Genomic DNA, 19,293 nt, shown 5'->3' on the forward strand with positions numbered 1-19,293 from the left:
CTAGAGTCACACGCAAGGTACATCAGACTTGGTAGATTTCCTTTCCAACAAGAGATTAGTAAACCTGATTACTTTCTACAATTTCATGGTTAGTCCTTTAATTCCAGCTTTAACAATTGAATTTCTAAATCAGAATTCTGTGCAACTTGAGAAAACTATTGCTTTAAGTAGGATGCACAATGCCAAATGTTACATCACAACAGTATTCAGCACACATTTTGTCAATCCTGTTGTCAGCTGTGATGTACTTAGGCCAATTTAAGTTTCACAAAGTAAACAATCATTGTTGGTATATCTCCTGTAATAACATACAGAAGTTACTCCAAAATTATGTTTATCTTCTAAGGATAGGAACTGCTGAAAAGGCTATTGACATTTAAAGTTTTGTGTATGACACCTTACGCTGACAATTAGTTAATTACCTTACCTTAACCCAAAAATATATCTTTATTCTACAGCACTTCATTTGGAATTTTTAATTTGAACACAAAAGCTACCTAGATTTTTCACATTCGATGTACTGATGGTACTGCTGGACTGTCCAAAGTGCAGGAAATTTAAAGATGAAAACTTAAGCAACACAAAACATGGAAATATAATGTCCTCTAAGTTTTATTGATGTGGTAAGAAGTGACAAAGTATACATCAGGGGGACAGTTCAACTTCAATTACAACAGAACTGTTCATCACATCAACTGCATACAAGCGTATAGTTACTACATACTTAAACCATATAAAACAACTACACATTATTCTTACCACTGAAAACAAAAACAAAAACAAACAAGTAAACTGTTAAGTTTTATAAAAGCATTGCTACAACACAAACCTCCAAGGCTATAGCTCAGTCATGCAAGATTTACTAGGAATGACTGTAAAATGCATTAAAATCGCTGACAAGCCCATACACAGAACTGCTTTTTTTATGCTGATGCACAGCTGACAAGAAACGAACTTTATATAAACCAAAGAAATTGATTCTTATTCACATTCATCTTTTTGCTTGATAGAGAAGTCACAGGTTCTGCAAAAGCACACATTTAGTTGAACTGAAGTTGCAGTATTTGAGTTGCAAGTGCTTAGAAGCACCGCTATCTATGGTATACTGCAGAATTAACATGGCCCTCCATCCCATTTTTAATATGTTAAACGAGATTCAAGTTGAAAGTCTGTTTACATTAGAACCTCTAAGTGTATAAAATTGGTTTTGTGCTAAGGATTAGAGAAATGATGTAAAGGTTAAGTAGTTCTGGATAAATGTCACAAATAGGACCATTAACAATCGGTTTAAATATGCTTAAACAACATGCCATTTGAGTGTAAAGCAGATGAGTACTTTATTTACATTTACCATAACTTTTTTTTAAAATAAATCGAAACTTAGAAATCAGACACTGCTTTCTGCCAAGTTCACCGAAAGTCAACATTGTATTAACAACCTGGAGTACTATGTATAATGATTTAAAATTCTCCACTGTCAAAATCTTTTTTATCCTTCTTTCCTTCTGCTTCCAATCCATCAGTGCCATCACTATTGTCCCTCCTCCTCTTTCGGTTACGTACATTGAAACGTGGATTAATCTGAGGTAATGGATCCATTCCAAGGACTTTGTGAATCTGACGGAATGCTACTAATCTCAGTGCAAACTGTAGAAAAAAAATTATGGCTTTAATCTACTCACTAAATGGGTTAAGCTTTATGTCCATTCTCAAGAACAAATGATGTGCTGAACAAGATATAAAATCAACTTGTATTTACATAATGCTTTTAATGCAGAAAACATCCCAGGCATAAAAATGTCAAAATTTAAAGCAAGACAAAATAGAGATATCAAGAGTGAAATTCATGAAACATACAAATTGGTTTAGAGCTGAAAAATATTACATTTTGTCAAGCAGGTACATGATACCTCAGCAAAGCAACTTGGGAGTTGCAGGAATGATGGTGCACCCAACGCTGCACTGAACTCTACCTTGAGCACTAATCCACAAAATAAACAAGTACTTCCTCACCATGAAGAATTTGGATATAGGAGGTGGTGTCTTTGGTCTTATTTACTGAATGAGCAAGGAAGCCATTGACCACATGGCTTCTCAACATAGCTGATGCAGAAGATTCAAAGACAATAATTGACATAATTTAGTATACATAAATCGGTTCAAAAGTATTTATCTCAGACAATGGCAATAAATTGTTTACCAACCATCTACAGATTTCCCCAAATAATCAATGAAAATGTTTAAAACTATAAAGCTTGAAGTTTTTTTCCTTTCCTGTTTGCAGTTCTGGAACAAATACAGAAATCTAGATTAAGTCTAAGAATATTTAAACATTCTCTCTTTTGTTCTCTTGTTCGATGTCATTATAACCCAGAGATGGATTCAATAATGCAGCTGAGAAGTCCACAAATTCTGTAGACAGCTACTTTATGTTTAACGTTCGCCTAATACATTCTGACATTGTGGAGAACTGTGAAATTATACTTTGAGAAATCAATGGAAACAAAAAAGCAACAATGACATAGCACAGAAGATGGCACAGATCATAGTGAATGATTATGATGTGGTAGGCATCACAGGGACTTGGTTACAGGGGGGTCAGGACTGGCAGTTAAACCTCCAAGGATTTTCAACTTATCGAAAAGACAGGGAGGTCGGCAGAGGGGATGGGGTTGCCTTATTAGTTAAGAACAAAATTAAATCTATGGCACTGAATGGCATAGCGTCAGATGATGTGGAGTCTGTGTGGGTGGAATTGAGGAACCACAAAGGCAAAAAAACCATAATTGGAGTTATGTACAGACCTCCTAACAGTGGTCAGGACCAGGGACGCAACATGTCCTGGGAAGTAGAGAAGGCATGTCAGAAAGGCAAGGTCACAGTTATCATGGGAGACTTCAATATGCAGGTGGACTGGGTAAATAATGTTGCCAGTGGATCCAAAGAAAGGGAATTCATGGAATGCTTACAGGATGGCTTTTTGGAACAGCTTGTCATGGAGCCCACAAGGGAGCAGGCTATTCTGGACCTAGTGCTTTGCAATGAACCAGACTCTTATAAAAGATCTTTAAGTAAGGGAACCCTTAGGAAGCAGCGATCATAATATGGTAGAGTTCAGTCTGGAGTTTGAAAAAGAGAAGGCAAAATCAGATGTAATGGTGTTACAGTTAAATAAAGGTAATTATGAGGGCATGAGAGAGGAACTGACAAAAATAGTCTGGAAGCAGAGGCTCGCAGGGAAGACAGTACAGCAAAAATGGCAGGAGTTTGTGGGTATAATTGAGGACACTGTACAGACGTTCATCCCCAAGAAAAGAAAGATTATCCAGGGAGGGATTAGACAGCCATGGCTAACAAAGGAAGTCGGGAAATGTATTAAAGAAAAAGAGAGATCCTATAAAGTGGCCAAGAGCAGTGGGAAACCAGAAGATTGGGAAGGCTACAAAAACAAACAGAGGATAACAAAGAGAGTAATAAGAAAGGAGAGGATCAAATATGAAGGTAGGCTAGCCAGTAATATTAGACATGATAGTAAAAGTTTCTTTCAATGCATAAGAAACAAACGACAGGCAAAAGTAGACATTGGGCCACTTCAAACTGATGCTGGAAGCCTAGTGATGGGAGATAAGGAAATAGCAGGAGAACTTAACAAGTACTTTGCGTCAGTTTTCACAGTGAAAGACATGAGTAATATCCCAACAATTAAAGGGAGTCAGGGGGCTGAGTGGAGTATGGTTGCCATTACAAAAGAGATAGTGCTAGAAAAGCTAAAAAGTCTTAAAATTGATAAATCTCCTGGCCCCGATGGGATACATCCTAGAGTTCGGAGGGAGGTGGCTGAGGAAATAGCGGAGGCATTAGTTGAGATCTTTCAAGAGTCACTGGAGTCAGGGAAAGTCCCAGATGATTGGAAGATTGCTGTTGTAACCCCATTGTTTAAGAAAGGATCAAGACAAAAGATGGAAAATGATAGGCCAATTAGCCTAACCTCGGATTCTAGAATTTTACCAACAACCATCATTAAGGATGAGGTTTCTAAATTCTTAGAAGAGCAGAGTCTGATTAGAACAAGTCAACATGGATTTACTAAGGGGAGGTCATGTCTGACAAACCTGCTGGTATTCTTTGAAGAGTGACAAGTAGGTTAGACCAGGGAAACCCAGTGGATGTGGTCTATCTAGACTTCCAAAAGGCCTTTGATAAGGTGCCACATGGGAGGCTGCTGAGCAAGGTGAGGGGCCCATGGTGTTCGAGGTGTGCGCCCATGGTGTTCGAGGTGAGCTACTGGGATGGATTGAGGATTGGCTGTCCGACAGAAGGCAGAGAGTTGGGATAAAAGGTTCTTTTTCGGAATGGCAGCCAGTGACGAGCGCTGTCCTGCAGGGTTCAGTGTTGGGGCCACAGCTTTTCGCATTATATATTAATGATCTGGATGAAGGGGCTGGGGGCATTCTAGTGAAGTTTGCAGATGATACGAAGTTAGGTGGACAGGCAGGTAGTACTGAGGAAGTGGGGAGGCTGCAGAAGGATCTAGACAGTTTGGGAGAGTGGTCCAGGAAATGGCTGATGGAATTCAACATGAACAAATGCGAGGTCTTGCACTTTGGCAAAAAGAATAAAAGCACAGACTACTTTCTAAACGGTGAGAAAATTCGTAAAGCCAAAGTACAAAGGGATCTGGGAGTGCTAGTCGAGGATTCTCTAAAGGTCAACATGCAGGTTGAGTCCGTGATTAAGAAAGCGAATGCAATGTTGTCACTTATCTCAAGAGGGTTGGAATATAAAAGCACCGTTGTGCTACAGAGACTTTATAAAGCTCTGGTTAGGCCCCATTTGGAGTACTGTGTCCAGTTTTGGTCCCCACACCTCAGGAAGGACATACTGGCACTGGAACGTGTCCAGCGGAGATTCACACGGATGATCCCTGGAATGGTAGGTCTAACATATGAGAAACAGCTGAGGATCCTGGGATTATATTCATTGGAGTTGAGAAGATTAAGGGGAGACTTAGAGATGTACAAGATAATACATGGCTTGGAAAGGGTGGACGCTAGGAAATTGTTTCCGTGAGGTGAGGAGACTAGGACCCGTGGACACAGCCTTAGAATTAGAGGGGGTAAATTCAGTACAGAAATGTGGAGATATTTCTTCAGCCAGAGAGTGGTGGGCCTGTGGAATTCATTGCCTCAGAGTGCAGTGGAGGCCAGGATGCTAAATGTCTTCAAGGCAGAGATTGATAGATTCTTGTTGTCTCGAGGAATTAAGGGCTATGGGGAGAATGCGGGTAAGTGGAGTTGAAATGCCCATCAGCCATGATTGAATGACGCAGTGAACTCGATGGGCTAAATGGCCTTACTTCAACTCTATGTCTTATGGTCTTACAAATAAGTCGCTCAAGAAAATAGAGAATTGACAAAATTTGAATTTCACAAATCTGAAGAATACATGTGAAGAAATAAATATTCATATACATATCTTTAAAGACTTTAGCAAACAGAGGAAAGGTCAAAATCAAAAGATAAGAACAGCAGAATTCTCAATGACAAAAACAGAAGTTGCCGACAAAGTTCAGCAGGTCTGGAGCATCTATGAAGAGAAATCAAAGTTAGCGTAGAGTCCGGTGACCCTTCCTTTGTTTTGTTTCGGACTCACAGCATCTGTAGTTCTTTAGTTTTTTTGAAATATTGAGTTTTCAATGAATTGAATTCAAGAGATTGCAGCATAGGAGATATTAGACTAGAACACAGGTCTGGGAGACAACTAAACCATTGACTAGGGTTTCGATAACAGAAGACCTGGAGCAATGTTACAACTGAAATACTGAATTTATGGGATGAAGATGACATATGGAGAAGTTGCTCAATTGCAGAGTAGATAGAGATGATATATGTATAGTCAGATTTAGCTTATTGCAGTCATCGCGGATACAAAATAAAACCAAGTGGTGACAGACAAATGAGAGATGTGGTCTTCCAAATATTTAACTGAAAAGAAAATGGAAGGTCCCTTTTTAGTAGCCTGTTCAGAACTTGGAAGCTCTTCCAAATGTGGAAGCTGTAGACCATTCTTGGACATACTTATGCTTTATGGGTAGCTAAGATCACATACCAGTGTTCCAAATGAGAGGAATTGAACTTCAAGATAGAAAAGTGCAAATTCCAACTGAGCTTTAACAGATGAAACCTTTGATTTTGTCCTTAAAAGTTAAGATTAGATTACCTACTGTGTGGAAACAGGTCCTTTGGCCCAACAAGTCCATACCGACCCTCCAAAGAGTAACCCACACAGTCACATTTCCCTCTGACTAATGCACCTAACGCTATGGGCAATTTGGCGTGGCCAAGTCACCTAACCCGCACATCTTTGGACTGTGGGAGGAAACTGGAGCAAACCCACGCAGACACAGGGAGAATGTGTAAACTCCACACAGACAGTCACCCAAGGCTGGAATCGAACCTGGAACACTGGTGCTGTGAGGCAGCAGTGCTAACCACCGTGCCGCCCCATATAACATTGATTAAAATAAAAAGGTGGATAAACTGTATTTTAAGAATAAAAAAGATTCTTACTACTTCACTGAATAGCACAAAGAAAATGAGACAACGATTTAGCAAACAAAAGAATAAACATTTGTTCAATAAAGGCATGCTAGTAAGTTTAAAACGATACTGGTAAAAATGAGGCGGGTGAATGATCTCTGCCATTAAAAAGTAAACTGGTCCAAAAGTGACTCATCAACCACGGTATAAATAAAACACATGGACTGCAAATGAAAATAATCATTAATAGATGATGAAATAGTGTTCATTGGAATTGCCAATTGGAAAAAAATCTTTAACAGGTTAGTAAATTGGGTAACTTTGCAACAAGAGATGCAGCTCTCAATTATATATTAATGCAACACAATTTATATCCATTGATGTGGATATAAGAAAAGTTAGAGCATGGCAATATTATCCTTTATACTAAATTAAAAATTAGTAAGGACCCAACTTCAGTGAAGAGGACACTTATTAGATGATGGATTAGTTTCCTCCAGCTCCAGGTCCAATTTCTCCATCATGATATGGACTCTGGGTAATGAGGTTTGGTTGAAAAAAAATTTCACAGGACTTTTGCATTCCTCACTGAAAGGACAGCTGACACTATCAAGTTCAGAAGCTGTAAATAGAATCTTGCATCTGTACATTCGAATTGCACAACAGCAAAGTGACTGCTGAAAATGCTTAGAGATTTTTTTTGGACAGAGTGACTACAAAAATAAATCTTGTGCTCGAGCCTGGCACCAACCTTCACTGATTAAAAAAAAAGGAATCACCATACTAGCACTCTCAATATATCTTGCTATGCCCTGAACTAAGAATTTCCACTCACAGACTGACAGCACCTTTGTAGTGTTGTTGACCATTTCATTTCCAGTATTTTGCTTTAAACCTCTCTCTCGTAACTACAGTTAAGGTTCTCTTGTCCTCTCCTTCGTACTCCATCAGACTCAATGCTCAAAGGATCACAAGTTACATTTCCACCAATCCAGTGGAATGAGTGAATTCTCATCTCCCTCAGCATTCCTACCATTATCAAAAAAGTATTGAACAAACTATTAGGATTGAAGGAAAGCCTACATTCTACATTAAAGTAAGTGGCAGAAGAGATCATGGATCTATTGGTTATCATATTCCAAACTTCCTTGGATGGGCAAATGGCTCCAGCAGTTTGGAAAATGCTAATATTCAAAAGGGGAGGAGGCAGAAAGTAAGGAACTTTCATTGCGTCATTGGGAGATTATTAGAATCTGTTACTAAAGGAAGTAATAACAAGACATTTGGAATTACACAAAAGCTAGCATGCAGATACAGCAGGCAATAAGGAAGGCCAGCAGAATTTTGGTATTTATTAATAAAATAAGGGAAAGTGTTGCTGCAACTGCACAAGACATTAGCGAGACCGCACCCAGAGTACTGCATACAATTTATTTTGGTCCCCTAAATTAAAAATTAGTAAGGACCCAGCTTCAGTGAAGAGGACACTTATTAGATGATGGATTAGTTTCCTCCAGCTACAATTTCTCCGTCATGATATGGACTCTGGGTCAGGAGGTTTGGTTGAAAAAAAAATTTCACAGGACTTTTGCATTCCTCACTGAAAGGACAGCTGAATTGCGTACTCCCACTTACGTTCTCATGGGCTTGAGCAAGATGTGATAACGAATGAAGTTGGATTACAGGCAGTTCAGAGCAGGTTGACTAGATTGAATCTAAAGATGCGGGGTTTATCTTATGAAGAGAGATTGAGCAGTTTAGGTCTGTACCTTACAAGAATGACAGGAGATCTAGTTGAGCTATATACATAATATGCTCAAAATTACATAATTAGCAAAGTAGACATGGAAAGGATGCTTCCTCACAGGAGGCAATCTAGAACGAGGGGTCAAGTTTTAGCAGAAGGGGTACCAGATTTAAAATATAGAAGAGGAGATATTATTTCTACTAAAGGATCGTGAATCTTTGCAATTCACTACTTGTGAAAGCACTTAATGCTGGAAGAGTGAGTAAATTTAAAAGGAGGAACTAAGATAGATTTTTAACTAGTATTGGGCTGAAGGGCTATGGAAATGGGCAGCAAAGTTGAGTTCAGGCTAAGGTGGCATTGGGTGGCACGGTGGTTAGCACTGCTGCCTCACAGCACCAGAGACCCGGGTACAATTCCCACCTCAGGCGACTCTGTGTGGAATTTGCACATTCTCCCAGCGTCTGCATGGGTTTCCTCCGGGTGCTCCGGTTTCCTCCCACAATCCAAAAAGACGAGATCAGCTATGATTGTATCAAGTGGCAGAGGAGGCTTGAGGGGCTAAATTGCCTGATCGTACTTCTTGTGTTCTCATGGGCTTGAGCATGATGTGATAATCTGGCCTACAGTTCAGTTACACTCATCACCTGTCCTTTCTAATGGTATCTTTCCATGCAAATGGAGATCTGACACTTGCCCTTTTAACCTCATCTGTTTTCACAATCCAAGGCTCCAAACCTTGAAATGGCAGCCCAGATGAATGGCACCACTATACTATCTCCAACGTTCACTTTCTTCATCACCATTACACAGCGGTAACAGTATACATCATCTACAAAATGCACTGCAGTACGTCCCCAAGGATCCCTTGACAGCATTTTACAAAGCCTCACCCTCCATGAGAACAATACAGGTACTCGTCCAAGCCAAATATCAGCCAGAATTGGGAGTGTATTGCACTTTCTTAACTGTTATAGAGTCATAGAGATGTACAGCATGGAAACAGACCCTTCGGCCCAACCCTTCCATGCCGACCAGATATCCCAAGCCAATCTAGTCCCACCTGCCAGCACCCAGCCCATATCCCTCCAAACCCTTCCTATTCATATACCCATCCAAATGCCTCTTAAATGTTGCAATTGTACCAACCTCCACCACTTCCTCTGGCAGCTTATTCCATACATGTACCACCCTCTTTGTGAAAAGGTTGCCCCGGAGGTCTCTTTTATATCTTTTCCCTCCCACCCTAAACCTATACCCTATGGTTTTGGACTCCATGAACCCAAGGAAGAGACTTTGTCTATTCATCTTATCCATGCCCCTCATAATTTTGTAAACCTCTATAAGGTCACCCTTCGGCCTCCGATGCTCCAGGGAAACCAGCCCCAGCCTGTTCAGCCTCTTCCTGTAGCTCAGATCCTCCAACCACAACAACATCCTTGTAAATCTTTTCTGAACCATTTCACAACATCTTTCTGATAGGAAGGAGACCAGAATTGCATGCAATATTCCAACAGTGGCCTAACCAATGACATGTACAGCCGCAACATGAACCTCCCAACTCCTGTACTCAATACTCTGACCAATAAAGGAAAGCATACCAAATGCCTTCTTCACTACCCTATCTACCTGTGACTCCACTTTCATGGAGCTATGATCCTGCACTCCAAGATCTCTTTGTTCAGCAACACTCCCTAGGACCTTACCATTAAGTGTATAAGTCCTGCTAAGATTTGCTTTCCCAAAACGCAGCACCTCGTATTTATCTGAATTAAACTCCATCTGCCACTTCTCAGCCCATTGGACCATCTGGTCAATATCCTGCTGTAATCAGAGGTAACCCTCTTACTGAATCAAAATCCTGGAACTTGCTTCTGGACAGCATCATGAGTACACTGATGCCCAAGGACTGCAGCAGTTCAAAAGGCTCACACACTTTATTCATTTATTGAATATGGGCACCGTGGGTTGGGCCAATATTACTGGCCCATTTCTAGTTACCCTCAAAATGGATCATGTTAAGCTTCCTTCTTGAGCCACTGCAGTCCATGTTGTGCAGGTGACCGAGAGCATTCTTAGAGAGGAAGTTCCATGGTTTTGACCAACTTATATTGAAGGAACAGCGATATATTTAAAAGTCAGAATGGTGAGTGACTTGGAGGATAACTTACAGGGTGATGGTGTTCCCAAGAATCTGCTCTCCTAGTCCTTCTAGATGGAAATTGTCTTGGGTTTGGAAGGTATTGTCTAAGGTGCTTTGGTGAACGTCTGCATTCCATCTTGCAAAGTATACACACTGCTGCTACTGAGCATCGGTGGAGAATGTTTGTGGGTGTGTTGCCAACCTAAAGGATTGCTTTGTCCTGGACGATGTGAAGCTTTGGGTGTTATTACTCATTCAGGAAAATAGGGGCATTCAACTCTAGACCTTATTTATAGCTTGTGGATAGGTTGTGTGGAATCAGGTGAGCTACATGCTGTAGGAGCTCCACTTGTAGCCATAATATTTCTATAGCTGATCCAGTTCAGAGGAAGGTCAATGGTAACCTCCAAGATGTGGATAATAGGGCAACTCAGCAACAGTAAATGTATGATGGGTTATATTCTATCTTATTGAAGATAGTTACATTCTCTCGCTGGGGATGGTCATTGCCTGGGAAAAGCATCTGTCAGCCCAAACTCTTGATACTACCGAGCTATTGCTGCATTTGGACATTGACTGCTTCAGTACTTGAGCAGTCGTGAACAGTGCTGAACATCCCCACTTCAGAGCTTGTGTTAGAGGGAATGTTACTGACGGAGCAACAGAAAATGGTTGGGCCTTGAACACGACCCCGAGTGACTCCAGCAGAGATGGCATGGAGCTGAGATAAGTGTCCACCAATAAACACATCCATAATTGTCTTCCTCTGTATAATTCATGCAAATATGAAATGTCCCCAATTCCGATTTACTCCAGTTTTGTTGGAGCTCCTTGACATCACACTGTCAAATTCAGGGTGGATGTGCGTCACTCTCATTTCACCTCTGGAATTCAGCTCTTTAGTTCATGTTTGAACCAAGGTTATAAAATGAAGTGAGGAGCTGATTGGTCCTAGCAGAACCCAAACTGAGCAGAGAACAGATTATTGGAAGGCAAGTGTGATCTGCAACATTTGATAGCACTGCTGATTACCTCTACCATCACTTCCATTACTTAAACAGAGAATAACTGCAGAATTCTGGTGTTCTAGTCCACAAGCCACAAATGGTAGTAGTATGCAAGTAAAGCAAATAATTAAGACATCTAATGGAATGCAATCCTTTATTATAAGAGGGATTAAACGTAAAGATTAGGACATTATGCTTCACTTAAACAGGCTGAGGCCACCTCTTAAGTATTGTGTGTAGGGTTAGTTTGCTTATTTAAGGAAGGATGTAAATACATTTGATGTGGATAAGAGAAGCAACATGAGTTCGACTGGGACAACACTACTATTATAGAACAAGCCAAACAGAGAACAGCCAGGGAACTCCTAGAGAATTATAGCAGTCAGTAAGGTATTAAAAGGAAGAAAAGAGTACTGTTTTAGATTGTGAGCTCAGGCATTGGTTTAACATTTTGGATATTCACAAAGATGTACTAATTGTGAAACAACTGACTGATCAAGAGTTTGGGCAAATAGTACTGCACAGTCATATAAAACTCAAGAAGTTGTCTGAAGATGATGGTGAAATTGAAGCTGCAGAAAGAATTTTCATCAATAAGTACATTCAATCACAGATGTTACAGCTGGATTTATTTCATATCAAATCAAGAGATCAGGTCTGTGTACCTGAGGGGAATCAAAATACATAAGATAGGCAAATTTGCAAGATTGGTTTAAGGAGATAGTCAGGGGATGTGGGCACCAGCCATACCCAAGTAACCATACAAATTTGGTAATTCTATGATAGGGCAGTCTATCAATGGTTACCATCAGAACTGTACAGAAGGGAAATGCCTTTTCACAAGTTACTGCCTTAAGGTTATTAAATGAGGGTGGGAGTAGAGGAAAGGTTAATTTAAAAACTCCCACCTGAGCCAGACTCTCCTTCCAACAGTCTGGCAAATTCTCTGGTTCAGCAAAAGCCTGAGGCTGTCAGATTAAGGAGGTATAACCTGCACCCACTTTATCCCTATTTCCTGGCTGTTAAAAACAATGCTCCACGCATGCTCAAAAATTAGACTCAAAGTTGGGGCATTTTCCTGTGTTAAACACTTACAAGATACCTTATTAATTAACTACTGGATGTCTCAGCACACATCTAAAGCCTCTCATCTATATACCCCACTAGTCCCTACTAGCTTCAAATAAAAAAAGCTCAAGCAGGACTCTTCTTTTGGAAAAAAAACTCTGATTCTGTCTGATTGCACTATGATTTACTAAGTGGATTCTTAAGATATTCTTAATAGATTCCAGAATTTTGCCAATGAATGACGTCACATTAACTGGCCTGCATTTCCTCGGTTTTCTCTTTCCACCCTTAACCTCATAATCCACTGGATGCTCCAAGACCTGGGAAATTAAGGATCAGGAATTGACAGTGGTGCTCACTCAAACCGGCTGTCCCTCAACTGATTTAGAGTGGGCTTCTGTCTCCATCTGAGGGAAAGTTCCATCCTAGACAGCTACCAGTCAATCTGATTAGAGGCTACAGGCAGCAAAGGAAGTAAAACCATGAAAATCAAGAATGCTGAGGACATGTAATTTTTAATATCCATTACATGTTAAAGGGGCAATAACTTATGAATTTCCCCATCTTGATGACTGAAACATATGCATGACAAATATACCATAAGACCATAACATATAGGAGCATGATTAGGACATTCAGCTCAAGTCAGCTCCATTACTTGATCATGGTTGATATGTTTCTCAACCCCATTCTCCTGCCTTCTTCCTGGAACCCTTGATATCTCACACCTCATTCTGATCCTTGAACACAAGACTTTTTAAAAAAACTTCAAAAGACTTTCCCTCTGGTAAAATCTGCACTAAATGGTATAAAGGTTTGTGATCATTCAATTGAGAACATATTTCTTAAAATCAACTGTAGGCTGAAACAAATACCCTCATTACACAGGGCAGACAAGAAAACACAATTTAATTACTTACAGTTAAGGACAGGTTTCCACAAGTTCCAATAGCAAATTCTTTTCCATTTTTAACTTATCATACAACATAACTGATCTGGTTATGGGAACCTTACCTGTGCACTAGCCGTGATATCTTCCCGTTGTTGTACGGTCACTGAATTTAGTGTATCACTAGGGTTCTTTTCACAAGGATCATAAAGTCCAGGACCGCCTGAAATAGTTAATAAAAATAGTATCTTTCTAACTTTTAGAACTATTTCCAAATATCCTTCACTGTTTCATTACTTTACAAAGACAAGCATTTACTAAACTGAAATCACAACTCCCCTAACTTTTACAGCACTCATGGAGAGGGACAGGAGCAGACTGTATGGGAAAGTATTTAATTGGGGTAAGTGAAATCACAATGCTATTATTCAGGAATTGGGGAGCTTAAATTGGGAACAGATGTTGTCAGGGAAATGCATGAGGTAGTTTAGGAAGCACATGCTGATAGTGCTAGACAGGTTTGTCCCACTGAGGCAAGCAAGGTATGGTAGGTTCAAAGGACCAAGGACGACAAGGGATGTGGAACATCTTGTCAAGAGAAGATGAAAGCTTACTTCAGGTTGAGGAGGCAGGATCACGCATGGCTCTAGAGGGTTAGAAGGTAGCCAGAAAGGAACTGAAGAATAGACTTAGGAGAGCCTGAAGGGGGCATGAAAAAGCTTTAGCAGGTAGGATTAAAGGAAAACCCTAGGGCATTCTACACTTGCGAGGAACAAGAGGATGGCCAGATTGAGGATAGGGCCGATTAGGGATAATGAAAGAAACTGGTGCTTGGAGTTAGAGGTGGTAGGGGAGGTCCTCAATGAATACTTTGCTTCTGTATTCACTACAGAAAGGGACCTTGACGTTTCTGAGGACACATGAAACAGACTGATCTGCTTGAAGGAGGATGTGCAGAAAATTTTGAAAAACATAAGGATAGCAAGTCCCCTGGGCCAGACGGGATATATACCCAAAGTTACTACAGGAAGTGTGGGAAAAGATTTCTGCGTCTTTACCGATGATCTTTGCATCCTCGTCATCTAGTGCCAGATGATTGGAGTGTGGTAAATTGTAGGGGTGTTCAAGAAAGGGAATAGGGATACTTCAGTCAGTCAGTCTTTCATCTGTTGTGAGCAAATATTTGAGAGGATTCTGAGACACTGATTTATGATTACTTGGAAAATTATAGCTTCATTAGAAATAGTCAGAATGGATTTGAGGGGTGGCAGGTCATACCTCAAAGCTTACTGAATTCTTTAAGGATGTGATAAAACACAAAAGAAGAAGGCAGAGCAGTGGATGTGGCATACATGGATTTTAGCATGGCATTTGTTGCTCTTCTTTAGGAAGTAAGGAGGCATAGGATACAGGGAAATTTGGCTGTCTAGATATAGAATTGGCTGGTCTACAGCAGACAGAGGGTGGTAGTAGATGGAAAGCATTCAGCCTGGAATTTGTGACCAGTGATGTTCCACAGGGATCAGTTCTGGGACTTTGCTCTTTGTGATTTTTATAAATGACTTGGATGAGGAAATGGAAGGGTGGATTCCTAAGTTTGGTAATGACACAATGGTTGTGGAGTTGTGGGTGGTGTAGAAGGCTATTGTCGGTTGAAACAAGACTGACAGGATGCAGAGCTAGCCTGAAGTGTCAGATGGAGTTCAACCTGGAAAAGTGTGAAGTGATTCATTTTGGAAGGACGAAATTGAATGCAGAATGCAGGGTTAAATGCAGGATTCTTGGCAGTGTGGAAGAACAGAAGGATCTTGGGGTCCATGTACATAGATCCCTCAAAGTTGCCACCCAAGTTGACAGAGTTGAAAAGGTGGTGTATGGTGTGTTGGCTTTCATTTGTAGGGGGATTGAGTTTAAGAGCTGCGAGATTATGTGGTAGCTCTATAGAGCCCTGGTTAGACCACACTTGGAATATTGTGTTCAGTTCTGGTTGCCTCATTATAGGAAGGACATAGAAACGTTACAGAGGGTGCAGAGGATATTTACCAGGATGCTGCCTGACTGGAGGGCATGTCATATGGAGAAAAGTTAAGGGAGCTAGGGGCTTTTCTCATTGGAGCAAAGAAGGCTGCCAGAGAATGTGGTGGAGGCTGGTACAATTGCAACATTTAAGAGGCATTTGGATGGGTATATGAATAGGAAGGGTTTGAAGAGATATGGGCCGGGCGCTGGCAGGTGGGACTAGATTGGGTTGGGATATCTGGTCAGCATGGACGGGTTGGACCGAAGGGTCTGTTTCCATGCTGTACACTTCTATGAGATCACTTGTTAGAGGTGTACAACACGATGAGAGGCATAGATACCGTGGATAGCCAGAGACATTTTCCCAGGTGGAAATGGCTATCACGAAGGGGCATAATTTAAAAGGTGACTGGAGGAAGGTTTAGGAGAAATGTCGGAGGTAGGTTCTTTACAGAGTGGTGGATGTGTGGAATGCACTACCATCAGTAGTTGTAGAGTCAGATACATCAGGGACATTTAAATGACTCTTGGAGAGGTACATGGAAGATTGTACTGTGGAGGGTATGTGGGTTAGTTTGATCTTACAATAGGATGAAAGGTCGGCACAACATCAAGGGCAGAAGGACCTGTACTATGCTGTTCTATGTTCTATGAAATTATTTCATCTAAAGAGCGATCGGCCTGTGGAATTCTCTGCCACAGAAAGCGATTGAGGCCAAAACACTGATTGTTTCAAAGAATTACATATAATTCTTAGGGCTAAAGGGATGAAAGAGGGGAGAAAGAGGGGAGCAGGGTACTGATTTTCACAGTATTGATCATATTGAAGAGCGAAGCATGCTGAGGGCCAAATGGCCTGCTGCCGCTGCCCCTATTTTCTTCATTTCTTTGAATCAATGCTAGATGCTAAGTACAGGTGTTGCAACAATGGCAAACTAACTGGAGGGGTACCTCAAGAATCAGCGTTGGGGCTCCAACTATTTAGAATTCATGTTGATAACCTTGAAGTGACAGAGAACAGCAAATTGGAATGGATAAATACATTGAACAAAATAATAGGTAAGAAAACTAGACAAGAGACAATAATGTCTGCAAATAGATATGGTAAGTTAACTGAAGGCCAATAATTTTACAACTGAAGTTATTCAATTTGGTGGTGAGAGTAGAAAAGCAGCATGTTATTAAAAGGAGAGAGACTGCACAATGTTGCAGTACACGAGGGATCAAGAGTCTCCTTGCACAAGAATCTCAACGTTAGAATGCAGGTACAAGATAAATGGAATGGTCATCTTTATTGCAAGGAGAATGGAGAATAAAAGTAGAGAAGTCTTGCTACAACGATGCAGGGAGCTGTTGAAATTTCAAGAACAACAGTTTACACTTTTGGGCTCCTTACGTAAGAAGAGACACGGAAGCAGTTCATGAGAAGGCTGACTATTGATTCGAGGAATGAATGAGTTTTCAAATGAGGAAAAACTGAGCTGGTTAGATCTACTGGTTTTTGGAAGAATGAGATTTATTCACATTAAAATACAAAATTCTGAGGAAGCTTGATAGAGCAGGTGATGTAGTTTGGTTTCTCCTACAAGGAAACATTAGTTTAAAATAAGGAGTCTCCTTTCTGAAGATTGTCAATTGTTTGATTCTTTACTCTAGAAAGCAGTTGAGGCTGGGTCACTGAATTTGTTTAAGGCTCAGATGAACAGATTTTTGGCCTACAAGAGATTCAAACAGGAAGTGAAGTTTAGGCCACTTCCAGAATTGTTATGATCTCACTGAATGACAGAGCTGGTTTGAGGGGGTGAATGATTTATTCCCAGCCCCATTTCTTAAGATGTTTGAAATGAATAAGAGATACTACTCCTGATTAAGAACATTTTTATGAGCAATTAGCAAACCTACAGCACTTGGTGTAACATAGCATCACAAAAGCCACCTTTTAGCTGTATAAAAACAGAGTCTGGTATCATCAACTAGAGTTCCACATACTCCTGAACACTTGCCTGAACACTTAATTTAGTTATTACATCCCCCCACCTAGTTGGAATGGTGAAAGAACAAAAGGCCATTTAGGAGATGGTAGAAGCAGATAGTTTTGGCTAACTTAAATACACATTAGATTAAATTGTGCCAGAAAAATTGAATAATTTTTGAAATACAGCAAATTAATGATTTGCAACATCATAAATAGTAGATTTAGTCATGTTTGGAGAGGCTTTAGACCTATGATTCCAAAAGCTCTGCACCAAGATATTGCACATATCCTTTGTCTACTGCAAACTAATTGACAGCCACGTGTTAAAATAGTAGTTGATGCATAATCAGGGCCATCAAGATAATTGAAAGAAAATTAGATGGTTTTTTAAATAATTTTCAGTTCCCATGTTTCCAGAATCCTCAAATACTGAATTCAGAGTGTATAGGTTCAGCCAATTAGTGTAAACAGGATTTAATTCCAAATTCCACAGCAGCATTCCATCTCAGGAAGAACTTTTGACAGTTAGGATGAAAATTAGGGAAAAAATATGCATTGCTGCACTTGGTCATCCAATCAAGATGAGAAACTGGTTTCAATTGAATTTGGTCATGTATTGATCGATTCGGACTTCTGACAAACCCTTTTCCCCACCTTGCTCCTACACCTCCATGCTCTGCTTAGATTTGGAACATATCAGAATTAAATGTTCTTGATTTAAATGTCTTTACCCAAAAGGTTGGTGAGTATGGAATATTATGCCACAACATGTAATTGAGATGGTAATCATCACCAATTGTGAACAGAAAAATATATATGGATGTAAACTAAAGGTTTTAATAAATAGCAGGGTAATGGGATTGACAACACAGACACAGGTTGAACTTGTTTGGCTTGGCATTTATTGAACCATCTAATAACTAACACTTGCATTTGAAGTTTGTTCATTTAAAAACAAAACAAAGATCTCACCTGGTAAAAGAATTCCGGAAGCGACACATTCAAAAACTCTCCTCATGGCATCACCAGGGCTAAGTGGTCCAGAAGCACTGCTGATTACCTTTTCCACCAGCAATTCCATGGCCTATGTAGAGTGCACAAAAAAAATTAAGACACGTGGCCTACTAACATGAAAAATGGCATTGATGGGTGAAGGAAGAGATGAGTCATGGTAGTGGATGAAGCAAAAGATTGAGACAAAAGAAGGAATCGAAGATTTGTTAAAAGATGGGTTTTAAAGAGACAACCTCGAGAGTGAAAGATCAAAGTGTGGAATTATCAGGTTTTGCAGCATCTTTGGAGAAATGGAGTTAAGGTTTCAAGTCAAATACAACTCCTCTTCTGATCTCAAGATATTGAGTATTTCTTGCACTTTCTTAATTCAGATTTCCTGTATCCACAGTATTATGCTCTTATTTTAGAAAGTTCTAAAAGAAGACCAGCAGCTACAAGAACAGCCTCAGGAAAACAAAACAGACAAGAAATCTAAGGAACAGATGAGCACAGATTTATTCTCAATTCATCCAAATGATGTGTGCTTCACTGGCTGTGCCAGCAATTATTGCCCATACCAAATTTACCTTCAAGTTGGTGTTGAGCTACTTTTTCGAGTTCACGGAGTTTAGGGTCACCCACAATGCTGCCTTAATGTTGATCCAGCAGCACTGAAGGAATGACAATATATTACCAAGTCAGGATCGCTGAGTGGCTTGGACAGGAACATAGAGATGGTGGCGTTCCCATCTCTGCTGTCCTTGTCCCAGGTGGTATGATCATGGGTTTGAAGGGTGTTGTCCAAGGAGCCTTGGTGAATTTCGAGTGCATCATGCAGATGGAATAAGCATTTTCTAATCTACCTGCGCAGATGTTATTACACACCCTGCAACAGGTGGGACTTCGACCTGGG

General features: G+C 40.3%; 1 protein-coding gene across 2 annotated transcripts in view; it reads right to left on the reverse strand.

Annotated features, from left to right (window-relative positions):
• Positions 1–596: 596 nt before the first annotated feature.
• zfr (zinc finger RNA binding protein) overlaps positions 597–19,293 on the reverse strand; it is a 96,228-nt gene continuing 77,531 nt past the window's right edge. For both annotated transcript variants that reach the window (XM_072572616.1, XM_072572606.1), the window contains 3 exons: positions 18,360–18,471; positions 13,519–13,616; positions 597–1,647 (listed from right to left, as the gene is read on the reverse strand). In XM_072572616.1, the coding sequence (XP_072428717.1) occupies positions 1,462–1,647; positions 13,519–13,616; positions 18,360–18,471 (396 nt within the window). In that variant the 3' untranslated portion in view covers positions 597–1,461. The remainder of the gene's footprint in view (positions 1,648–13,518; positions 13,617–18,359; positions 18,472–19,293) is intronic.

Source organism: Chiloscyllium punctatum, chromosome 1 (genome assembly GCF_047496795.1).
Source record: "Chiloscyllium punctatum isolate Juve2018m chromosome 1, sChiPun1.3, whole genome shotgun sequence".
NCBI classification, from domain to species: domain Eukaryota; kingdom Metazoa; phylum Chordata; class Chondrichthyes; order Orectolobiformes; family Hemiscylliidae; genus Chiloscyllium; species Chiloscyllium punctatum.